At 53.1% G+C, this 25,445-nt stretch overlaps 1 protein-coding gene across 4 annotated transcripts in view; it reads right to left on the bottom strand.

Moving 5' to 3' along the window:
- The window catches only part of RPTOR (regulatory associated protein of MTOR complex 1), a 96,037-nt gene that overhangs the window by 5,414 nt on the left and 65,178 nt on the right, over positions 1-25,445 (bottom strand). The window contains exons 19-30 of one of the 4 annotated variants that reach the window (XM_017730244.1): positions 25,257-25,397; positions 24,675-24,833; positions 18,675-18,793; positions 18,268-18,336; positions 14,782-14,885; positions 13,759-13,939; positions 12,795-12,905; positions 8,092-8,197; positions 6,238-6,352; positions 5,436-5,560; positions 4,121-4,225; positions 573-620 (exon numbers count right to left, since the gene is read on the bottom strand). In XM_017730244.1, the coding sequence (XP_017585733.1) occupies positions 573-620; positions 4,121-4,225; positions 5,436-5,560; positions 6,238-6,352; positions 8,092-8,197; positions 12,795-12,905; positions 13,759-13,939; positions 14,782-14,885; positions 18,268-18,336; positions 18,675-18,793; positions 24,675-24,833; positions 25,257-25,397 (1,383 nt within the window). The remainder of the gene's footprint in view (positions 1-572; positions 621-4,120; positions 4,226-5,435; positions 5,561-6,237; positions 6,353-8,091; positions 8,198-12,794; positions 12,906-13,758; positions 13,940-14,781; positions 14,886-18,267; positions 18,337-18,674; positions 18,794-24,674; positions 24,834-25,256; positions 25,398-25,445) is intronic. The other 3 variants (XM_017730251.1, XM_017730255.1, XM_017730260.1) reach the window with 3 other exon arrangements.

Here is a 25,445-nt window from a genome sequence, read left to right as displayed (position 1 = left end):
TGGGCACCCTGTGCCAGGGCCTGCCCACCCTCATAGGGAAGGATTTCTTCCACAGATCCAACCTAAATTTCCCCTCTTTCCTTTTTGGCTGATCTCTGCCAAGGGTCCACAGTTCTGAGGTTCCTGGGAAAGGCTCCTCAGCATCTCCTTTCCACGGGACCTTTACAGCCCAGGTGTGTTCCAAATAAACCCCAGCCAAACCCACAACAGCTTTATGGTGGTTCCCATCTCAAACACTTCTATCCAGGGATGCTTTGAAACCTCCATGGAAAAGAGAGACTCCCAAATCCCCCCACACCTCCTGTGGCTGAGGGAGCTCAGAGAGGCTGACATGAAGATTCCCTTATCCCTTATCCCTGTGCCTGCTCAGGGAGCACAGATTCCTCCCTGCCTCCCTCAGGGCTGTCCCGGACACAGACACAAGGCAGGGCATGGCAGAGGTGGAAGCGAAGCTTCCTGGGAACCACAGGCACCCAGCACTCATCCAGCCACGCCAAAACCCCAAGCAACCCCCAGAGGCGGCCAAGGAGCTCCTGCCCACCCCCCCAGCAGGGAACAGGAACAGCACTCACCTCCCTGCTTGCTTCTGTCCAGATAGATGGACACCCTTCGGGCCAGACCTGTGAGGAGACAGGGAGCAGGGGTTGGTGCTCGGGGTGAGTGGTCAGCCAGAGCAAAAACCAGCTTAAAACAAGGACTAGAAAATTGAAGAAAATTGTTCTCAGATTGAAGAACACGAACGAGAAGCAGCAGCACCCAGAGCAGCACAGGCCTCCCTCACCCACTCCAGCACAGCATTCCTGGGAAGCCAGCAGCCTGTGCGTGGAGCCAGGCTCTGGCTGGCTGACAGCAGCACAGAGCTGACAGCTCGGCAGGAACAAGGAGCCATCCTCTGCCTCAGCTGGGCCCTGCTCTCCAGCACATCGAGGAGAGACAGACGGAAAGGCGAGTAGCTCCTGGGATCTGCAGCAACCCGTGGGAGCAGGGGGCTCCTGCCATGGGAGGTCAGGGTTTCTGGGAGGGCAGACAGGGAACCAGCACCCCCGGAGTGCAGACAGCTCATGGGGACTCCCTTTGCAGAGCTCCTGAACGGGGAGTTCCCCTCAGACATGGACTGGATTTGCCACGAAACCCCCAGACAATGGGAGCAGAGCAGCAAAGGGGCGAGAGGCACCACAGCTCACCCTGGAGAATCACACAATCATGAAATGCAATCCCAGAGAGGTTTGGGTTGGAAGGGACCCTAAAGCCCATCCAGTGCCACCCCTGCCATGGGCAGGGACACCTCCCACTGTCCCAGGCTGCTCCCAGCCCCAGTGTCCAGCCTGGCCTTGGGCACTGCCAGGGATCCAGGGGCAGCCCCAGCTGCTCTGGGCACCCTGTGCCAGGGCCTGCCCATCCTCTCCTGCACAGGGAGCTCCAGGTGCTCAAGAAGGGACCCAGGCAAGCCCTTCAGAAATCATCTCCTGGGTCCCTTCACAGGCTGGAGAAGGAAAACCCTGCAGGAATCTGCTGGGAGCACTCCAGGAGCTGGGGGGGAACAGCTGGCACTTGGTCATCCTGAGCCAGCTGGGCACACTTGGGCATTTTCCCAAATTCCAGAACCGTGCTGCTTTCAAGGACAAAGCCACTCTGTCCACGGAGCTGTGGCTGTTCCCTTGTCCCAGAGACACCACACTGCTGTGGCACATCTGCTTGTGCTGCTGTGCGAGAGCTCGCACCAGGCCACGGTCCCTGTGCTGCTCCACAGCCTGCAAACATCCTTTTCTATGGAAATTGCCTGAATTCCCAAAGTCTCCTGCTGGGAAAGCACAGCTCCAGAGCACGTCAGGACAATGTTCTTCCTACGCTGCTCAAGAGAAAATGCTGCGTTTCCCCCTCCTGGAAACCCCAGGAGGCTCAGGAGCTGTGCCTTTCCCTCGGCTCCCTCCACCTCTCACGCTGGAGGTTCCCAGCCCCCGCCTCACACAGGGACCAATCCTGCTTTCAACACACTGATTCTCATTGCAAGGGAATTTCTTCTTGGTGCATCAGTTCTAAACAAGATCAGAAGCAAAACACCTCACACAGAACAAAGAGGGGGCCCAGTGCCGAAATCCAGACCCACCTACCCCGAGTCAGCTCCTCAGAGCAACGAGCTGGGGCCAAGCTGAGCCCCAACCCGGCTGTGCCAGCCCAGATCTGACCTCCCAGTGGAAATGTGTGAAAGTTCTGTGCCTGCCCCGGGCTGCTCGGCCTCTCAGGCAGCCCCTGGGTGTGCCACTGTCCATCTCCCATCGCTCAGACAACCCAGGGCTGCTTTTCAAGCTTCCAAAGGATGTATTTAGGTGTTACATATTCCTCTCCCCTTTTCCAAGGGGGCAAATGGCCCAGGAAAGTCATGTTCTGGCTGCTCTCGAGAGCAATTCAGAGGTGAGTGTGACATTGTGACACAGGGGAAAAGCTGGGAGAAGAGGGAAGGAAATCAATAGTGGGAGCAAACAAACTCCAGTAAAACTCCTGAGCTCTGCAGCTTCAAAGATGCATCCTCAGTTTCCTGAGCCAGTGCTGGACCACAGCTGTGGTCTTGGCAGCAGATGACTCTGAAGACTCTCATCTCCACGGGGACTTGCTCCACTTAGCTCTTTTGAAGTGGCTACATTTATTTCTCTCTCCACAAACAGATCTGTCCTTCTCTTCTGCCCAATCTGCTGGGAAGGTGGACACCAAAGAAAACGGGCCCCAGACTGCTTCAGTCCATAAGGGAAAGAAAAAGCCAAGGGAAAAAAAAAAACCCCAATCCAAAAAAGAACAGATTTAAAAGTTTCCCCAGTCCTGTTTTGGCAGGTGCAACCATGCAGCTCTCAGAGCTCTCTCATCTGAGCCTGTTCTGCAGTGTCAGACCCTGACAATCCTTTCTGGGTGTTAAATCCTGTCCAGAGTGAGGCACAACCAGCACAGGCTCTGCCCTGGCACAGTGCACATGGAAGGGAAGGCAGGACAATGGGACTGGGCTGAGGGAGTTCCAGGGTCAGCATCCTCCCTGCCCAGGATCAGAGGCACGGCCAGGGCAGCCCGGGAGCATTCCCAGCACCAAAAAACAACATCCTGAATCCAAGGATGGGAAACATCAGCCAGCAGCCAGGAAAGCTGGGGTTTGTCAGCACAGAACTACAGAATGACACCACAAAGGGCAACCTGTCACGACTCCTGGGCACGTTGTGCCCGAGCAGAGCTGCTCACAGCAGCCCCTCCTGCTCCTGCTGCCACTGTGAAAGGGCAGGTTCTGCCATTTGCACAGCAGGCTCTGAACTTGCAGCAGCTCCTCATCAGCTCTGGGCACTGCCCTCAGCGAGGCAGAGCCTCGAGTGCCTCAAACACAGCTCCTCTTCCCTGAGAGAAACAGGGACGTGTTAAGGGAAAAACAACACACGCAAGGCAGCCCCAGGAAAATCCAATGAATAGCTGAAAGAGCTGTGTCAGGCTCCTGGGATGAACCACATCAGCTCAGAAATGAGAACTGTCAGCTTTTAAGGTCAGGATGAATGATGATGGTCATCTCATCTGACCTCCTGCACAGCATGGGCCAGGCAGCCTCATCCAGCACTTCCTCCATCAATCCCACAAAGTGCTGATTGAACCACAGCACACACAGAAAAACCTGGAGCCTTGATTAAAAATATTCAAGTGACGGAGAATTGCCATTAGAGCATTAGTACCTGATGGGGTCTGGGAAGGATGAAACATCCACCTCCTGGAATGTTGTAAAATCTCCTTTAATATCCTAAAACCTCCTGTAAAGTCCTAAAACCTCCCGTAATGTCCTGAAACAGATTTCAGGGTTACACAAACTGGTTTTCTGGCTTCATCCCATGTGTGGCTGGATGCCAAGGCTCCTTTTTACACCCTTTTCTGCCCAGTTTTCCTAAAACTCCAAGCAGGCCAATGTCTCACTGTGCTGTCCTTCTGCATGTGCCAGATTTAGACCACACATTCCTTTGCCACCTCCCGACCCACAATAAACAGGGAAGAGAAGTGCCAAAACTGGAGCTGGGGCTAAAGGAGGTCACGGGTGCCACATGCAAAGCTGCACAAAGGCTGATTTTCACCTTCCCCCCCCAGAAACCTCAGTGGGACCCACCTCGTGTGGTTGGCAGCATGTCTGACAGCCCCTGCCAGGCTGTCACCATCTCTGGGTTCTTCTCCAGGTCTGCAAAGTTCTTCCACACTCTGATGGCACCATCGTCTTGGGGAGCACAGAGAAAGAACACAAAGCAAAGTCACTGCTGGTGCAGCTCCCACAGTTCCTTGTGCACGAGGAACAAGAGGAGAAGCAGAACTGAAGTCACACAGACCCCAAAACTCAGGGTATCGCTTTGAACACTTTTTGTTGGGAGTTGTTTTTCCTCTCTAATTTACATCCAAGAAACCTAAAGCTTTGTTCTACTGGAGCTGTTCTGGAAGAGCTTTTCTCCTCCCCTGAATAACACCTGACATTCAATGTCTCTCCATTTCCCTGACATTCATTTTCTCCAGGATTCATCTCTGTCCTCCTCACGATTGGTGCCGAGAGCCACACAAGTACCCACTCAACACGAAACAGCCCCACAGAAGCAGCAGCAGTGAGGCCCAGCCCATCAGCAGCAAATCTTTCAAGAACATTGTGTATTTTTTTCAATTTGTTTCCCATCTGTGAAACTTCTGTGCTAAGAATCGATAAATTGAAAGAAATATGTCCTAAAGGCCCTCTCAGCTGCCCTTCCCCCTCCCTTAATTACAGCCAACCTGTACAGTTGAGCAGGAAGTTGGAGAAGCTGTTGAAAACACTCTGAGTGCCAGGTTTGGAATGGTTCCTTGGGAGAGCAGCAGATCTGACTCACAGCTTTACAGACCAAAGACTGGGCAAGATCTCCTCATGCAACCCCCTCGATGCAACTGGAGAGCTGCTCAGGTGAGATATGGGCTAGAGAGGAACTCAGAACCACCTGAGAAGTTCGGTGCTGAAGCTGAGCCCTGCCTGCTCCATGTGGACACAGCACAAGGAACAGAAGTGGAGTTGTCTTTTGGTTGCTGCACAGTTTCAGCTCTGGCCAGCAGCTTGAACCAACTAAAATCACCTTCCTCCAGGTGTGCCACAGGAGGAGGTGACCACGACCTCGCAATGACAAGCAAAGACTCAGCTGGGAAGGGCTTCAGCAAGAGTTGGACTGGTCAGACCTTGGAAAGTCTTTGCAGTCCCTATTTGAGAGATTTCAGTAGTGCCAGGAAGAATTTGCAAGTTGATCCTGGAAATGGCCTCCTGAGCTGAGACCAGGCAGGGAGGGGCAGGGAGGGAAGAGTCAGGCTGGGACCAATCCGTGGAGGGGACACAACAAGGTCCAGAATGCTCACCTGGACTGGAATTCTGCCAAGACCCCCCCGTCCTGGCCCCACTGGTGGGACAATGTGTCCTTTACCTGTGGCAGTGAGCAGCAGGGAGCAGTCCTGGCCATTCAGGTACTCCATGGCTGTGATCCGGGTGTACCGAGGGTTCCCGTTGTGGAAATAGTCCAGCTTTTCCCCTTTCTCCCAGTCCCAAAAACTGCAGGAGGAAGAAATAGCACGTGAGTTTTCAGTTCTCTGTGCAAGCTGTAAAGAGAGGCACTCGTTACCCCATTGTACCTCATGGATATCGGCTCAGCCTGGGTTTCTCCTTTGGAGTTTGGCATCATTTGATTAATGACATGTCAGGGAATCATGGAATGGTTTGGATTGGAAGGACCTTAAAGCCCATCCAGTGCCACCCCTGCCATGGCAGGGACACCTCCCACTGTCCCAGGCTGCTCCAAGCCCCAATGTCCAGCCTGGCCTTGGACACTGCCAGGGATCCAGGGGCAGCCACAGCTGCTCTGGGCACCCTCCCAGGGAAGGATTTCAACACCTCCACCTTCTGAGAGACAACCGGGACAGAGGCCCAGCTGTCCCTGCTGTGACCCAGGGTCCCCAGCCCTCACAGATGCTCTCCCTGCTGTGACCCCGGGTCCCCAGCCCTCACCAGATGCTGTCCCTGCTGTGACCCAGGGTCCCCAGCCCTCACCAGAGGCGGCGGAAGGATTGCAACACCTCCACCTTCTGAGAGACAACCAGCCCTCACCAGAGGCTCTCCCTGCTGTGACCCAGGGTCCCCAGCCCTCACAGATGCTGTCCCTGCTCTGACCCCGGGTCCCCAGCCCTCACCAGATGCTCTCCCTGCTGTGACCCCGGGTCCCCAGCCCTCACCAGATGCTGTCCTTGTCGGCCACGGCGATGCAGGGGGTGAAGGGGTGGAACTTCACCACGGACGGGACGCCCGGGTTCCTGTTGAGGAAGATCTGATCATCCAGCCGGGAAATGCCTGCGGGACAGGAGGGAGCTCAGCTCACACCTGGGATGTCCCCCAGGGATGGGGCTTGGACAGCCCCAGCTTCCCAGTGCCACGAGTCACGTCCCGCTCATCCTGCCCCAGTTCTCACCAGGACACCCCCAGCACTTCTCGCCTTCCAGGAGCTTCTCAAGCCCCCCAGCTGTCTCAGGTCTTGAGGTACAAACCAAGAACTGCGGTGACAAATCCTCCACCCTTCACACTGGCAAGCACAGACAACAAGCACAGCCAAACCCAGGGAAATGCCAGTTTGTGTTGAGGGAAAAACCAACACTATTTCTTCAAAATATAAAATACGAAAATGCCTTTTTTTTCAATTTAAAATGCAGCATTTCACTGTAGCTTGTGGATTATTTATTTAACCTTCCATTTCAGTTCCCTTAAATTTTAGGTTAAGTTGCAAATGAAAAATGTATTTTCCACGGAGACCTTAAAATGATGGGTAAAGACTTTTCCCATCTTGTCTTCCAAGGAGTTTGCTATTCACAGTGTTGGGACCCCTGACACTGCTGGGTTTTGGCACTCTCTGAATTCATCACACAAACCCCTAAACCCAGGAGAAATCCATTCAGCTCGAGTTTGTTTTAGTATGCATCCATTGAATCTAATTTTCATTAAAAGCTTGTAAGTCTATTTTAATTCTTTTTAATATTTCACATTTTCATTATTTTTTTAATGAATAGTGGCATTTTAGTCACTCAGGTTAAGCAACCAAATATGAACACTGTCTAGAAAGAGATTTAACTTCTCCAGGCAAGCATGAAAAATCCCCTTCTTTGTATTCCAACAGATCTCCCAGGCCATCTCCTGGGCTCCAGGATCATTTCTCTGTTTCTCTGGTTGATGATATTCCGCAGTTTCCCGGCATGAAGCTCCACACTGCACTCACAGGAGCAGCCTCCCAATGGCAGGGCTGAGCCCTGGGCACTTCTCCTTCAGCACACTGCGATTTCCAGCTCTGTGTGCCTCAAAAAGCATCCCTGGGGAGGAGCAGCCCCCATCCCCAGACCTGCTCCCGGGAATGATGCCAGGAGCTCCTGGAATTGTGACTCCCCAGCCTCTGCTGCTCAGGGCACACGGGCAGGGATAATTGAGGAATGCAAATTCCTCAGGAAGCTTCATTAGGTTCCACTTTATTCTAATAAATTCCTGTGCTGAGAGAATTCCAGCCCAAAGCTGCCTCAGAGAGCCCTAAAAAGATGCAATCCCGGGTTCCTGGGGAGCTCCCACTGACGCAGCACGGACCCGAGGCACGCTGGGAGCAGCACACACACCATGCACACAAATATTCCAAATAAATGGGATATAAGGAGTGAACAATAATTTACAGAGCTCAGCAGAGCAGGGAACGTGAGAGACATCCCTGAGGTGTCTCCTGAGCTGGGGGGACAGGTCCAGCAGCCCCAGGGCTGGTCTGCCATGACCATGTCTGTCCCACATCAAACCCTGAGCTTGCAGCTCTGGAGTTTATCCTGCAGCATTCCACCTTCCATCCCTTTAAAAGCAGAACCTGAGCTGGTGACCAGGCCCAGCAGCTGAGAACAGAAAGGTGGGGGAGCACCAGTTTCACACCTGCAGCAGCAGCAGCATCGCCTGCCCTGCACTGGGAGGGAACAGGCACCAGTGGGAGCGGCTGCACGGGGTCATCGCTAATTGGGATCATCACTAATTGGGGTTTTACAGTTCAGTGTCCTGAAAAGGGAACCACTCACCCTTCTGGATGATCTTCTGGGCCTGTTTCCTGACGCGGGCGTTGCGCAGGAAGCGCCACTCCCGCTCCTTGCGGATCTGGCTCTCCAGGTCGTGCTCCTCAGGGATCTGCCAGGACAGGAACCCACACAAGCAGAACCAGTGACCACCAGAACTCCAGGAATTAGCTGGGTGCTAATACAGTGTCCGTGGCTCCTGTCCCCTCTGAACACTGCAGGTCTGATCTCGGTACAACACACATTTCTCTCCTAACTCTCCTCAGCAGAGAAGCATCACGTAGCAACCCTGAGATCAAAGAGGGAGCACAGCCCTGGTACAGCCAGCTCAGAACACACTGAAATCTTTCTTTCCTTGCTAATCAAGGGCTGCTGGCCGAGCAGGGCACAGCTACATTCCCAAATCCCTGGGATGCGCAGGTTCCCACCACCATTTACCGGGAACAGCCCGTTTTGGTTCCCTGTTCTGGAAAACGGTGCCCCCGTGTCACCTGGCTTTGATTATACACAAAATTCTCCCCAAAACTGGAGCGTGGCCCTGCAGTCACAGCCACTCTGAGCCATTTGATGATATTTATTCACACCCCACAGCTCCAGGTTTCAGCACTCCATGGCTTCCCCACAAAACCTGTGCTCCAGGCACGAGGCCAGGTCGGGAATCAGCAGCTCCAGCCCGGGATGAAGCAGCCCCAGTGCTGCTCCCACCATGGGTATATTCCCACCCTTGGTCACAGCACAGGATCAAAAGGAATAAACTCCTAAGATCTCACCCCAAACCATGGCAGGAGCTACATACGAAGTATTTTTCATACTTAAAAAATTATCCAGTACTCCCCTGCTCCAGAACCATCCTTGGATCAGTTAAGGAGCTGAGCTACAGGATTCTGATCCAGCTACCTTTGATGCCAGGCGAAGGAGAAAGGAGAAACTCTTAGAGAAGGAAGACAAATGCCCCACAAACAAACCCTATCTCCCCTGAATAAGAAAGTCCTTAAATCATCTGACACTGTTACAAACACTGCCTTCAAACCATGCTATCCTTTGGAAAACAGCTGTTACTAAGCTGGACTTCTGCTTCTTTAAAACAAATAAAAAATAAGAAGCCCACCCTCCACCTCTCCTCCTGGCAAAAAACGCAGCACTTTATTTCAGCACAACACCTATTAGAAAGGCAATGACAAACGACCCCTAATGAAAAGCAATAAACAAACCTGAGCTAAAATACATCAAAGGAGTTTGAGAGGGGAGAGATGACACCTACACCTTAATGAAAATCCAGCTTCGCTGGGAATAAATTAAAGCAAGTGCAGGGAAGAGCCCTTGGAGCACCAGTGCAGAGTTAGAGCATGCAGGTAAAGGCTGTCCTGGCCCCCACACCCACCCCTGTGGGGCTCTGGGGACCATCCTGCCAGGAGGGTCAATGAAAACTGAAGCCCAGCTCTGCTCCCTGCCCCGGACACGCTCCAGTTGCAGGATGGGGACCATGACAAGCCGGCGCTTCCCAGGGCTCCAGCTCCCACCAGACAGGAACCAGTGAGCACCCGAGCCCTCCCAGCAGAGGTTTCCTTCTCTGCCCTGCGTTTCTCCCTCTCCCCGTGGCAGTGGGTGTCAGGAGAGAAGCAGGGAGGACTTGGCACTTGGCTCCAGAGGTAAATCCAGCTTTCCCTGGTTACCACTCCTGCAGCAGTTGCAGGATCTCACTCCTCTCCCAGGACTTCGACCAAGGGCCAAGGCACAGTGCAGCAGCTCCGGCACGGATTTATCAGGAAGGGCTCCTTATGTAATTCTCACCTTCCAGGATCCTTCCCAGCTCCTGCCTGCATGTTCTGCCAGCCCTGGCAGTAACAGATGCTGGCTCCCGCTCTCCTTGACTCAGGACTTCCTGACAGCTGGCACCGAGGCTTTCCTGCGCCCCGTGGCTCCCAGAACAGCCCCGTGCCACGAGGGACTGCAGGAAGAGGAAAAGCTTTTGCAGAGATCAGAGCCGGGGTAGGGACCTGCTTTTCCTGGCACACGGAGAATTTACAATGCAGCGTTTTCCTTCTCCGTTTATTTGATTAGATAATCAATAAATCAAACCTGGAATGATGGCTTGAAACGGAGCCCCTGATTTACACTGGAAATTAATCCCTCAGTCTTTCCAGCGAAAGCATTCTCAGGGCAAGGTCCATGAAGCAAAACTAAATTCATAAATTAAATATGACTAAGATGCACTCACAGCCATTTTATGTTTATTCATTACAGGAACAGTTGTCTTGTCTTTCCCTGTTTATGAAGGCAGGCAACAGCTCTGAAAAAACGGCTGGAATTAAGCATCGATGTCATCTTTTTCCGTCAGTACTTGGTACACTTTACTCTGCCTTTTTCATGAGGCTGAAGCTCCCAAAAGGCAGCAGCCACCAGCCAGGACTGTTCCTGTCGCTGCAGGAGCAGGGACTGCAGGAACAGGGACTCCATGGAAACTCAGGCAGCACCCGAGCTGTCAGCCTTGATTTCCAGCCAAGAAACCTCAGAGAAAGTTCTCACAGAGGGATTTCTCCCTGGGCCTTCCACACAACAGCCAGTCTAATCCCAGTTACCTGTAATTCCCTGTTAGGACAGGATAACCCCTGCAAAAAACTCCCTCTCCTTGACCTTTCAAAGCTGCTCTGCAGAAGTAACAGGGAAATCAATTCTCTCCTTTGTTTGGTCAGAAAACACAGATTTGGTTCTGTTCAGGCTTCACCCATGGCTGGTGAGGACAGCTCATGGTCAGAAGCTCAGCCCCAGGCAGGGGCAATCCCCAGCCCAAGACACTCAGGGAGCTCCTGCCAGAGCCAGGGCTGTGCCCTGCTCCTGCTCCCTGGGACTCACGGAGCACTCTGGGGCTCCAGGAAACCCCCATTTCCATGCCTCCCCTCCCTGGCTCCTGTGAACTAGCACAGGAATGCTCTGTGTTTTTTACTGCCTCCTCTAAAGCAACTTAGTCTATTTTATGTGCAGGAAGTAGTAGTAAAGCCACCCCCCCCAAGAGCTCCCCATGTCCCCACTGCCCCTGCCCGTGCCTGGCTGCCTACTCTGATTTATTTTATTAATAAAGACACCTCTCTTTCCTGGAAAGAGCTTTCCTTAAGGAGCAGACAAATGCTTTTAATAAGAACTAAGAGCTCAAACATCATCTTCCTCCTCTTGTGCTCTGGTCTGGAATCAAGACACTGAAACTCATCTTGAGGAGAAAAAGCCCTGCTTGAAGCTTGGCCAGGCAGCCCAGCCCCACATCCCAGATGTGTCCTAAGGAATTACTCAGTGCTTTCAGCAGAAAGGGAATTTCACAGCAGCTGAGGAAGTGTCAGGCAAACACTTCACTGCTGATTCCCTCTGGAAATCAAGAGCCTGCCCTGTTCTGATATCCTTAAACTTGGGCAATTACCTCACCCCAACACTTGCACATTCCAGGAGAGTGGTGGAGATGGCTCAGCCCCAACTCCCGGATGAGGCAGCACTAAAACCACACAATTTCCTCATTCTCACGATCTCATGGACACAAACATCCGCTGTGGAGAGGCATTAATGGAGCCTGGGCATCGTCCCTGCCGGGCACAGCAATCCCTCCAAGAGATGGAGCTCCAAGTCCTGACACCGTTTGGGCTCCCAGAGCACCTGAAGGTTTCCTTTAATGAGGGAGATTTACTGCTTGTCCTGTTTCATACTTAAACGTGAAACCTGAGCTTTGGCTAAAACATTCTGGGAATCTAACAGCTAAAACATTCTGGGAATTTAGCAGCTTCTCTTTCCAGTCACTGATGATCTTTGCCCACCTCTTAAGAGCTCTGGTTTGCGTTTTTCCTGGAACAAGGCTTCAGTTTCTCTCTCACTTCAGGAGATAATTTAGTTACCCAAACAAGTCACTTCTGAAGAGACCTGGATGCAGATTTGTCATTAGAACACTTATTCTCTGCTATAGCACAACTTCTTACACTTACAAAAAAAAATGTTAAAACCCAACAATGATGCTCCCCAAGCTTCCCCCAGGCACTTGTGGGCATCCAGCCGCTCTCACTTTGTCCTCTGTAAGTCAAAGGTGTCTGCACTGGAAGCAGAGCACAGCTCCCAAAGCCCACCTGAGGACAGTGAGGCAGAGGGTCTGTCCTGCTGCCTCTGGGATACCATGGCCTCCCCCAGGGCAGCCTCCCTCCACCATTTCTCTGCCTCTTTTACCACAGCCAGGAGATTCAGCTGGAATGTCAGAATGAAAACAGCATCTCTCTTTCTCCAGCCTCTCACTGCCCTTTCTGGAAAAAAGGGCCTTCCTTATTCCATTTACTTATTTTAAAAACCAATTAATTTTAGCTACAATGAAATTTTCCACAGGCAGAGAAGCACAGCATTTCAGATGGAACAACTCTACAGCGCAGCCAGGCAAAACTGGGGGATCTGGATACAGAACCTCTCCTCACGCCTACGCTCTTTGTGGACTGTGCTCCATGGGGAGCAGAGCTCCACCCCTGGGCTCTGTCCCTGGCCATACCCCACTGTCCCACCCTCACTGACCCTTCTGCTCCCTCTGGTCACTTCTTCCCTCTCACTGACAGGCGGTCCCACAGCTCCCCAGAGCAGCACGATCTAAGGAAATCCATCCCTTTGCCTCCCCAGACTGCAGGAAAGGGAAGGGAGAAAGGGCAGGGAGGGCAGGGCCGAGCCCAGGGGCCAGCACAGGCCCCCAGAGTTACCTTCATGACGGGCTGGGCGAAGTACTTGGCGCTCCAGTCGCAGAACCCCGTCTGCACCGCGGCCGAGATGAAGCTCTTGTGTCCCACGGCATCGTCAGCGTCATCGGCTGTCTGCGGGGAGGGGACAGGGCTTACCCACCTGCAGGGCCAGGGACACCCCCAGGACACCCATGCTGACCCAGCCAGGCAGAAAAAACCTCCAACACACTGCCCAGGACAGGAAACTCCGTGCACCCTGCTTTGGGATCAGGTGTTACAGTCACTCTTGGAAAGGTGCACATTCCCTCAGGCGCAGGGATCAGGGCTGGAGCAGCCCCATGGCACCACAGGGAGGTCCCAGGAGGAGTTTTGTCACAGTGTCTCAAGGATGTGGCGTGGGGAGCAGCGAGGGTGCTGCTCCTCAGGATGCAGACACAGCTCATGCCAAGGTGCACGTGGATGAGTGTCTGTCACACAGCACAGGACACCCCACGGGAAAAGGGAAAAGCTGCTCCATTCCCTCAGCTTTCAGCCAGCCTTTCAGAAATACGATCCAGGTTGGTGCTGCCAAAGCCATGAGAAGGGAAGGCGTTGCTGCTGCGGCTGCAGCACTTTCTCCTTGTGGTCACAGCTGTCCCTTGTCCCTGCTCTGCTGAGGCTGGAGAGCAGCCCCCAAGGGTCAGGGACTGGCTCTGGGTTATCGCTCAGGCAGACAAATGTTTACAGAAGAGTAAGCCATGGACTCTGATTAGACACATCGCTTAGTGGCAGCAGTGAATAATGCCCTATCAAAAGCTATAAAACACGATTTATCCTGAATAAAATAAATTAATCAATTTTTATTTGGCTGGTTTCAGGAAGCCAATCTGGATTAGCAGCAGCTGGAAGCAAACGAGGGATGCACAGAAATAAACCACAACCAACAGAATGCGGGACAAACCCCAGTGGGGAGAAGCTGTCAGAGCTGACAGGGAGGTCTCCTTACCTGTTCTGGGCCTTTGTCAAACATTTTCCTTGTCCTGGGGAACTGGTGGGAGTGAGGGGTGTACTGGACGCCCACGTTGGTGACGCTGGGGCGCACGGACGCCAGGTCCCGGCTCACCGGCTGCTTGGGCACCTCGTTGGTCAGGCTGGAGCTGCTGGTGCTTGTGGTTGGAGGGGACCCTCTGAGGGACAAAACAGAGGGACAGGCTTTGGGTATCGCTGGACAGGAGACCTTTGCATGTAAATTATGTTATTTTTACTTCGTTTCTTTCTCACAAGATTTGTGTTTCACTGCAGTGCCTCCTCTACAGAAACATCACAGTTCCCACGTCCCCTCCAAAGACCAAACCAACCCCAAACCAAGAGTGAACCCTGATTGTGCCAACTCCAGGCTGAGGGGATGAACCTTAACGTTCTGGGAATCTGTGACGCCTGACTTAAGTCACCCTGACCAGGCACTGCATTTCCACGGGGGGACTGAAGCTTCAAACCATTTGAATTTAAACTGGGCCCTCTGCTCCCACTTGGAATTTTACTGGTGCACACTGGTTATGGGACCAGCAGATCTAACGTGTGGTGTTTTCTCTTGGAGAGGAGCTTTGGGAAATAATCCCATTTTCAGCCCCCAGCTTTGCCCACGCCACTCTCAGTCTCCCTGCAGTTTAGGCAGGGTGTGTTTGCCTAATCAGTTAACCCCGGATTTTATCAGCTCCAAGTGCAGCAGACCCAGCTCAGACGTCAATGGGAATTTGGGCACCACAGCTCAGGGAAGGTAAAAGCAGCCAAAGCCAGCCCTTCCTTTCAGCTCACCTTTACATACCCAGCGGGGCTTGTTACTCTCTGCCCTAAAGAAAAACAGGAGGAAACTCCCCCCTTGTTCCCAGAGCTTTCCTTCCTGGACTCCTCACCCCTGCTGACACCAGGAGCCACGTTCCCTGTCCCTGGCACAGTTCCCCAGGATGGGGCCGGGCAGGGAGCACCCACCCCACTCACAGAAGGTGCTGGAAGGCCGGGCTGGACTTACCCCACTTGGTGGATGTGCATCCCCTTGTTGGTGGGGCTGGCGGGGGCCGACTGGGTCAGCGAGGAGGTGTCCAGGATGCGCTGGGGGCGGGCGTTGACCGTGGCCTGGGGAGAACACACGGAGCCTGACCAGCCGGACACGGCCCCGGCACGGCCAGCCCGGGGCAGGGAGGGAGCTCTCTATGGGGTGAGGGGTCAAACAAAGCCCCTGTGCTGCTCCCAACACACGAGGTGCTCTCACTGCTTGGTCAGGCAGAAACACTTACCCGGGAGTGCGTTTGCTGCCTGCAGGGAAATGGCTCTGAGCAACAACCAGCCCTTCCCCGAGCCAGCTGCAGCCAGGACCTACCCCAGCACCCCAAACACAGGACAGGGGGACAGGCTGGGGTCCCCTCAGCTGTCCAGGGCTCCCCACAGCCACCAGCCTTTCCCTCACACACATTCTGAGCTTGGAGCAAAGGAGGCTCAGGGGGGACCCTGTGGCTCTGCACAACTCCCTGACAGGAGCGTGCAGCCAGGGTGGGTCGGGCTCTGCTCCCACGGAACAACAGGACAAGAGGAAATGGCCTCAAGTTGTGCCAGGGGAGGTTTAGGTTGGATATTGGGGAAAATTTCTTACACCAAAAAGATTGTCCAGCCCTGGCACAGCTGCACAAGGCAGTGGTGGAGTCCCCATCCCTGGAGGGATTTCAAAGCCATGTGGACGTGGCACTTGGGGACATGGGCCAGTGGTGACCTTGGCAGTGCTGGGGGAATGGCTGGACTGGATGGGCTCAGAGGGCTTTTCCAGCCTAAAGGATTCCGCGATTCTGTGATTCAGCCTCCATCCTTCCATTAAAAACACCTGGACAAAGCAACCTGGGCTGAAGCAAACTTTCCTTTTAAGACTTTTTGATTTCAGAAAGTCTCTAGAGGCCAACACTGAACACTGGGTCCTTGCTGTTTGTTTTGGTGCTCACACAAAGCAGGTTTGGGCATTTTCCAAGGCTCAGGCCGGGAAGGAGAACTGCACCATCCCCATCTGCATCATAAACATAAATCCCAAGCCAGCCGCAGCCTGGGTGAGGCCCAGCAGTGCCTAATGAGCCCGGGGAATGAAGCAGCAGCAGATTCCTTGCAGGAAGGCTGCACGCCTGGGCAGCCCACACACCGGCTGCTCACACCCAGCACAGCCCCAGAGCCAGGAGCCCTTCCGGAGAAACAGATCCACAGCCCTGGCTCGGTGAAAAACCTGAGCAGGACGGTCTGGTCTCGTTTGATAACAACAATCACAGAATCACAGAACAGTGGGGGTGGAAGGGACCTGTGGAGATCATCCAGGTCAATCCCCCTGGCATGGCAGGGCCACCTGGAGCAAGTGACATAGGAACGTGTCCAGGGGGGTTTGGGTTGGATAGGAATTGAGTAGAAATTCTTCCCTGTGAGGGCAGTGAGGCCCTGGCACAGGGTGCCCAGAGCAGCTGTGGCTGCTCCTGGATCCCTGGCAGTGCCCAAGGCCAGGCTGGACATGGGGCTTGGAGCAGCCTGGGACAGTGGAAGGTGTCCCTGCCATGGCAGGGGTGGCACTGGAGGGGGTTTCATGTCCCAGACCATTCCATGGTTCTGCACTATTTAGTCCCCCACTGCTCTCCAGAGGTGGAAGCCCATTGACAGGTTGCCCAGCTGTTCCCACTGAAGCCCCCAGTCCCAGCCAGGTCCCCCAGACTGCAGCATTCTGCTCAGCTGTGCCAATGGAAGAAAACCTCAGCTGGCCCAGCTCCAAAATGAGGCCTCTCCGTCCCTGAATTTTACAGTAATTAAACCAAAATATTAAACCCCTGGAACATTCAAGTGTTTTACATCACCTGAAGCAGTATTTTTGTTTAAGCAAGAAAAACAATTTTTGTTTGTGTTCACTGATAAAATTCAACCCCCACAGTGGGCAGTGCTTGCACACACTGGGGAGGAGCAGCACCCACGGCAGCATCCAGCGCTCCCTCCTCCATCCAACAAAGCTGCATCAGCACCAAGGAAAGGTCTCAGGACACAGTTAGCAAAGATCTAATTGTCACTGATTTACATTAGACACCGGCCAGCTCCTGCCTGAGCTCCCAGCAGAGCCTCGAGCTCGGCCGTGGTCCTGCAGCACCGCTCACGGCACTGCCATAACGGGACCAGTAAAGGCCAGGCCAGGATCTGAGCCTTAAAGCCCACTGTGGTGGGCAGTTAACAGCTTGGCTGGTTTGTGTTTTGGGGCTTTTTGTTTCTGTTAGAAAGCCTTGTTAGAAGCCACCCAAGGCAGGTGGTCCTGGCCAAAGCAAAGCCCCCGGCGTGTGCAGCAGCGCCCGAGCCGCGGCACGAGTCCGGGACTGAACACTTTCCTCATGGATCTCACGGCTAAGGCAAAGAAGAACAAATCAGTTTTGTTCGCTGAAGCATCCCCAGATAAAAATCCTTGTAAATGGGAAGGCTTCCTGTTTTCCAATGCCGCTGGAAGAGCCGTTGCCTTAGGAAGCAGGGGCAGAGCAGCTGGCCCGGCCACGCAGCGTGAGATGCATGGGACCCATCACGTGAGCTCTGGGACTCGGGTCAGCACCAGCACAGCCAGGCTCCAATTTGTCAGAGTCAACATAGAATTCCTCCCACCAGTCACAACATTCCCTAGGGATATGACAACGGAATGATCACAGTTCTTGCTGGCACAGCAGTATCGATACCAGTATCGATACCGATCCACCTCTCTGCTGGCCAGGGAGCAACTCCTGAAAACACATTTAAGGCAGGAAACCAGATCTGGTTCCTCTTTATATCCCTTTTAACAGTAGGAGCAACATTCCACTTTGCAGAGAGCCTTCCAAACACAGAACTGAAACAGTTTCATGCATCTAGAGCAGAGAGAGGGAAATCTTCCACCTTTTCCTTTCCTTCTTCCCCTCATTTGCCATCTCCAGCCTGTCATTTGTTGTACCCCTGTCTCACCAGGGAAGGGCTGAGCTTGCTGCCCCCACTGCCAGGAGAATTCTCTGTCCCAAACCCAGCCCTTACCACTCACTGGCACGTGCACGTCAAACAAATCAGAGCTCAAGTCAGTCACTATTGTCTCACGAGAAGATGTGGTTTCGAAGCAGAGATCTCTAAGGCATTAAGATGGCAGCGCACAATGCTGGCATCTCTTACTGCAGCCTCAGCTCCGCAGCCCCAGGCTGAGGATCTGGGACTATTCCCTGGAAAGGCCCAGTAAGAGAGTTCCCACTGCAATGGCTCATGGTCTGGATGCTTGAGTGGCCAGAAAGGTTCACACAGAGCTTTCTGTGCCCAGCCAGGGGACGCGCGGGGTGAGAAGATGTCCTGGCGTGGCCTGGCCCGGGCGGGGGGAAGGTGCTGCCCCAGGGGTGGCACCTCCAGGGACATCTTGTCACCCCCAGGATGAGATGGGATGAGGATGGAGGTTTAGGCACCCAGCCTGGGCTGGGGTGAGGAGTGGCAGGGGGTCTGCATGCTGACTCACATGTACTAGTTCACCTGGGTTGGAGAGCCGTTGTGGCTTCAGTCTGCAGGCCAGTCCCACTTGCATTATCTAAATCAGTTTGCAAACGGATAATTTAATGAAGGATACTTAAGGTTTATCCCAGGGACTGATCTAGACAAGTAGACTTCTAAACCAGACCTACTGTCCGAGGTCTGCACCTAATTTATACCCTAAAACAACCCCAGGCCCTCCCCCATTTATTCATTTTACCTGATCGAGATTTCAGAGCAGAGTTTTATCATCGTGAAGCATTAAAAGCTCCTTCTGCAAAAGGCAGAGCCCTCCAACGGACCCATCCAGGTCAGTCTGCCTAAGCCTTGTCTAAGCATGAAAAAATCCACATCCAAACACCTGGCAGGCACAGGTGAGCAGGGACAGGCACCTACCTTGTAGGCAATGCTGTTGAGAACCTTCATAGCCAGGTCGGACACGTCGGGATAGGGGTCGGCAGCCAGGTGAAGGAGCACTCTCCAAATTTGGGTATAAACACTGTTGAAGCTCACACCTAAAATAATAAAAAACACAACAAACCCCAAAGCCCTGCAGCACATGACAATCCATCAACTCCAATTCTTTGATCTGATGTGAGAAAATTCATTAGAACTCCAAACAACCCGATGACATCTCAGGGAACATCAAGAGAGGAGCTCAAAAACACCGCACGTGGGCATTTTGTCTCCCTTTTGCCTGTCTGTGAACTCTGCAAGGGCTTGTGAAATCAAAGTGGGAGGAAGCAAAATAAATTAAAGACTCCCTAAATCATCTCCAGTCAAGCTCCTGCATTTCCAGGCTCCTGAAGCAAATCGCCTGGAAAGGCCAAGTGGATAATGTCCGGGTTTCCTGAGCTGAAGTACTTAATGGTATAAACCCACAGTTACTGCATCACATTGTTGTGGTTATTTTTATTGAATTGTTCAGGCCTTTGTACACTCTACAAATTTACTGAATGTTTCAAGCAAAGCTTTAGGAGTTGAGCCTTTGGGAAGCAGCAAGTCCAGCTCAGTCTTTCCTATTGACATTTGTATCAATTCCTCCAATTTGTTATTTAATGAGCATATCAGCTGTTCAGTATTTCAGCGGAAGGGACTGACAGATTCAAAGTACAAATCAAATTAATAAGCATTTGCAACAACTGACAAAATTCTGTGAACATTTTATTTTGCTGCTTTTGGGCGAGAATTTGTTATTCTGCCTCCGAACCCTGCCGGTGTCTGATCGTGCAACGCCCCGGCTGGGAGTGCAGCCATTTGGACAATGTTAAAGTGGTTGCACTAACAAAAAAAAAGGAGCTAAAACAGAGATTTCAGATGAGTCACAATCAGTGGTAAATGACAGATCAAGCTGTTACTGCTTTTCCTCTCGTGTTTCTGGAGGCATCTAAATATAAAGTTGGGAGGAAAGGGCTCCTTGGTCACCAAGCAGCTCCTCACCTGGCAGAGCCAAACCTGACCCCTAAACCAGAGCAGACTGGGACAGAGCAGTTCTGAGCACTGGCTGAGGGCTGCAACAGGCTGCAGGAGCCCGCAGGCAGCCCAGGGGAACCTTCCTGTGCCCCAAGTGCCCACACTGGGACAAATCACTCTGCAAAGGGCCAAGGCAACGCCCATAACCCAGCTCCTCCCTCTCACCCCTCTGCAAAGGGTCTCGCCCTCTCCCTCTCTCACCTGGCATCCAAAGGATGTTCCAAGTGACGTCTGCTTAAATTTGCACCTGGAAATCTCACAAGTGTTTATGAAGGGACCACCTGGACCGTGCTGTTCATGTGCTGGGGGTGACCCACACAGACTCCTGTGGCTGATCCCAACCTTCCCCAGGCAGGCCAGAGCCAGGGCCTGACAAACCAGAGAATCCCACAATGGTTGGGGTTGGGGGGGGACACCTTAAAGCCCATCCAGTTCCACCCCCTGCCATGGGCAGGGACACCTTCCACTGTCCCAGGTTATTCCAGCCTGGCCTTGAACACTTCCAGGGATCCAGGGGCAGCCACAGCCTCCAGGGCCTCCCCACCCTCACAGGGGGAGAATTTCTTCCCCAGTATTCCATCTAACTCTGCCCTCTGGCAGTAGGAAGCCATTTCTCCCTGTCCTGGCACTCCAGGCCCTTGTGCAAATCCCCCCTCCAGTTCTCCTGGAGCCCCTTTAGGCACTGGCAAGGCTGTAAAACCTCTAACAATGTAAATGGTTATAAGGCTGTAAATTGTAAAGGCTGTAAACATATATTTATGTAATATTGTATAATATTTATATAATAATATAAATTGCAAAGGCTGTAAATATATAACAATGTTAAATCCTGGAAGCTTCTATTACCAAGGAAAGAAAAACTGGAGGGGGGAAGGATAAAGAACAAGAAGGGAGAGAGGCAAAGTGCTACAAGGTGTGGGAGGAAAAAAGGCTCAGCTCGTGAAGCAGCAGCCAGGTAATGTCTGAGGTGTGCCCAGAGCCGTGCCCAGAGCTCTGCCTCCCACACTCCAGCCTGTTACATAAGGACCAGAGGGAAATCTGGATGCCTTCAATTCTTTAAAGCCCTCAAAAGAGAGTAAAAGGAAAGGGAGAGGAGGAAGAGCGAGGGGGGCATCCAGCAGATTTCCCAGGGGCTCTGATAACCACCTCGTTCACAGAGAAAGAAACCCAACGACATTTTTTATACATCTAAGTGTCAGGGAAAACCAAATTTTAAGCAGAACCGTGCCAGTGCAATTCCCCCTTCACCTGGCAGCCTTTGAGGAGAACACAGGGAATTTCTACAGAGGCACTTGGGGCTCAGGGCTGGTGCTCCCAAGGCTGCTCCTTCCCGCTGCCACCGCCCCACTGTCAGTGCTGGTCACGCAGCAGTGACACACCTGACACAGCTCCCTGTCAGAGCCTGAGCTCCAGTCCCTGGGATAAGGGGGGCAGCAGAGGTGGCAGGAGGAGCAGCAGCTCAGTTTCACGTTTAGGACTCCAATGCCCAAACTGTCCCCGAGATGCAAACCAGGAGCCGAGCAGGGGCCGGGCATTAATCGAAGCAGACAGCTCTGTAATTAGTCACACCGACTCCCAGCCAGTTCAGTGCCCCGTGCAGTGTGGACTCATGTTTACAAAATGATCCCTCTCTGCTAAGAATGTCAAAAATAAATTGCCTGCCTTTGTCCCGAGTTTGATTTTCCCTGCACACGTGGGGCTCAATTCACCTGCGAGCCCCAAGGACGGGCTGGGCTCCAGCAGCTCCAGGGAGAGCCTCAGTGGATGCAAACGCGACTGCTGATGGCTTTATTTATTCACTTTGACTTGCCAGGCTGGGACAGGGTTTCCTTCCAATCCCCTGTAAAAATCACTGCAGTGATTTCAAGGCCCGACCTCCACAGATGGGGCAGTTCCACTTCCCACCGGCACGGCAGCAAAAGCAGACCAATGGCTGCTCCAGGGCTGCTGCTCACCTGGCCCCGAGTCAGCTCCTGGGGAGGGCCTGCAACCTGGGATGGGCACGGAGGGACAGGGAATGAAACCTTCAGACAGGCACACAGGGACAGGAGCCTTCGGCTGCAGGGAAATGCAGCTGAAATATTTCAGGCTGAACAGCCCCGAGGACTCAGGGAGCTGCCTCCCCATCAGTGCCAACCACACCTGCTCCGTAAATGTGCATCCCACAAATCCCCCCTCTTCCCAGGAGGGACCCTGGGTGAAGGGGACACCCGAAATCCCCACAGCTCCCTGAGCTCTGCTGGGTGGACAGCCTGGTCCCGGCAGGCACAGCTCAGTCCCTGCACACCTGACCCCTCCCGGGGCCCTGCAGGGGCTCACTCCAACCCCTCAGCAATTCCAGCGGCAGAGCTGGAGCTTTCTGTGCTTCCACACAAGCCAGAAGCAGCTCATGAGAAGGAAGTTTCTCAGAGCAGGTACCCCAGGGCCAGAGCTGGCATCACCAGCAGGGAGACAGCCCCTCCGAGCAGCCTGTGCAGCAGGTTTCCACTTCCAAACCCACCCCAATCCCTGTGCCTTGCTGCCGTGCCTGTTACCAGTCACAAACACTGCTGGCTGACCGGCTCCTTGTCGTTATCTCCGTGCATCTAAACACGGAGAGAGTAGGAGGCTCCCCTGCCCCAACACTCTCTGTTTCCTGCACCTCACTGTCCACCTCCACCTCTACTCTCCCCGTCCTCACTGCAGCAACCTCCGCCCTCACTGGTACTTTGATGCAGATCCTGGGAAATGGCAAACAGTTCTCCACCCCCAGCCTCTCCTGCTGGAAAAGACAACTATTCCCCAGCATTTCATTGCTCCAAGACTTATTTTCCTCCTTCTTTGATCACTCCTTAAGATAATCTTTCCAGTGCAGCTCTCTGTAGGACAAAGGCTTTCATCGTGCAGTTTGGATATGAATAATCAGCCTCGAGGTATGCTAAACCCCATCCCTTTTCCTATCTTAAAACTGAACATTTCCAGGACACCAAGATTAATGAGTGGCTGTATGGAAAAGCAGCAAGGCTCAGCTTCCCTTCCAAAATGATGTCTTTGTTGACTAACCACAAACTGCCTCTTGCCAGCTGGAAAACTGGGCCAGAAATAAATGTCTCTCCTGGTACTGGCCTGTCTGGCCAAGGAGCAGCTGCCAGAGAACAGAGAGCTCGGCTGAGAGCGTGTGTTGTTGCATTTGGGGAGCAATAATGGGGACATTTGGCCCACAGTTAGCCAAGGAACTGTTTGTAAAATGGACAAGGAGGAATGGAGAGGTTTTCCTCAAGTTTTTTGGAAGAAGTACGTTGTATGATGCCTCAGTGCCAGTAGAGACTGATCCAGAGCAATCCCTCACATGCCAAGTTCCTAAAACAGCCAAGAGGAACAAAGACCTGAGCATCAGCAGGTTGTGGCTGCCCCCTCCCCGGCAGTGTCCAAGGCCAGCTTGGACAGAGCTTGGAGCAGCCTGGGACAGTGGAAGGTGACCCTGCCCATGGCAGGGGTGGCACTGGATGGGCTTCAGGGTCCCTCCCAACCCAAACCATTCTGGGATTCTGTGATCAGTGAATCAGCTTAGGGAATGCAGAGCACAGAACACAAACTGTGGCCGAAAATTTCTCCTTCACTCTCACAGACTAGATTTCTGCTTCACTTGGAGTCTCCTCATGTGCCCCAAACATCCTTTTCACTGCTCTGGCTGTCTCAGACACGCGGCAGAGGCGTTACTGCAGAGCCAAAGCCCCATTTCCTCTTTCAGAAGACCCAGAGTAGAGCACAACACTCCTTCAGTCACAAGTCTCTGCCCCAGGTGGGCTCTCCCAGCTCCCCTCGCTGGCTGTGGAGCAGCAGCTTGAGGCACGTCAGGACGTGAAGGAACGGGGTTAACCTGGGCTGCAGAGCTGTGGGGGTGGCTGGGGCTGGTGGCATCTCTCCTTGGGGAGCAGGAGACAGGGCTGGAGGATGGTGATGCTTCAGAAGGAATGAGAAAAGCCTGGCTTGCAGCAGGCAAATGGGAAGGTAATGGGATTCTGTGCGAGTCATGAATTTTAAACACTTCTCTAAGCTCTGCGTTTCCAGCTGGGTCTGAGCTCTTTGATGGAACAGGAATGAGGGAGGCCTTGGAGAGCTGCTCTCTCTTTCCAAGGTTCCCCTCACCGTCTCCAGCTCCTCTCCAGAGCCTTTTCCAGCTGTGCTGCACAGCTCTTATGAGACACACACCAGCCTTCAAGCAGCCACCAGTGGGAATGGGAAAACTCAAGTCCTACCTCAAGATGGAGAGACATTTCCTAACATCCCTGCCATGCCTCAGAAGATCCAATGTCATTACTGATAATCAAAAGCAAATTAACTGATCAAGTTCCTAATGAACTCATGATTTTAAACTGCCACAGGGGCTCTGTAATTACAATCCCTGAATCTTTCAACTTGGGAGAGCCAAATCACCATTAATTCTCCTAGAAAACAGAGCAGAGAAAATGTTTCTTTGGTCAAGGCAGTTCTATCACCCAGGTGATTCCTCCCTGAGTTATTCTCCTTGCACTGATTTGTGAAAACATGGCCCATTTACTGATTACAGAGGAAATATAGAGACTTCCCCCAGCCCTTCCCTGTGCATGCTGCTTTCCCTGGAAGGAGGCCATTCCAAAAGCCAGGTCCTTCTGCATGTGCCTGCGATGTCGTGCCAAAATGGCTCAGACTGTTCAAAAGGCTACAGGTAGTTTAAAGCAAAGCTGTTGTGGCACCCCACATTTTTGTGCCTGAATTCCTAACAGGATTGTAGTGAGGCTTAGAACTGGAGCCAACAGCTCCCATCCCTCCACTGGAGTGACCCAGCCACACACAACAGCGAGAGAAATTTTTGTGGGGGTAAGATCAGGCAGGAGCCAGGATCCCAACCTTCCCCACAGGCCAGAGGGGGTCCCAGGGAAGGGCAGGAGGGGCTGAGCTCACCTATGAGGGAGTTGAGCGAGGAGTAGGAGCTGACTCGTCTCATCTTGTCGATGGTCTCAAAGGACAGGATGTACTCCTCGTTCTCGGGGCTGCCCAGCGTGCTGCTGGCACTGCTGCTCGTGCTCAGGTTCCCAGGGGAAAATGCAACAGAGCTTCCAGCTGCCGGGACAAAACAGCAGATGCTGGAAGGAGGACTGGCCAGAGAACAATTTTCACCCAGACATAACAGCCCTTTTCTAAATCCTGCCACATTCAGGGAAGGAAACCCCTTACCCAGGGGGCAAAGCCACAATTCCCCTCTTTAATACTGAATGATTAAACACAGAATAGGCAAAAGACTGAGTTAAAAATCCACTTATGCTTGGAAGCTGGAAGGCACATTTTTGGTCCCCAAACACTCAGAAAAATCAATACTAATGACCATAAAATTGCAACTAATTATGAGAGGGCTCCTCATCCAAGCCCTTGGAGCTGGCTAATTTGGGCTGAAGTGCCAGTTCCAGCCTGTGCTGTCCTGCACGTGGTGTTTCCTGGCTGGCACAAGGGGCATGCAAAATGGAAGAACTCTGAAGTGTCTCTTACACTCCTCGTTGAGGCTGAGGTTCTGCAGGGACTTGTTGAGGTTCCTGGCCGTGGTGACAGCGCGGATGTTCCCGTAGGAGCTGACGGAGCGCAGCCGTGGCGTGCAGGGCCCGTCCCGCACCGGGGTCAGGCTCCCGCCCTCTGGGAGGCAAAATGAGCAATTATGGCTGTGACCCAGACCCGCCCCAG

Source organism: Corvus brachyrhynchos, unplaced genomic scaffold, assembly GCF_000691975.1.
Source record: "Corvus brachyrhynchos isolate BGI_N302 unplaced genomic scaffold, ASM69197v1 scaffold340, whole genome shotgun sequence".
In the NCBI taxonomy this organism is placed as follows: Eukaryota; Metazoa; Chordata; class Aves; order Passeriformes; family Corvidae; genus Corvus; species Corvus brachyrhynchos.
This window is presented reverse-complemented; position numbering and strand designations above follow the sequence as displayed.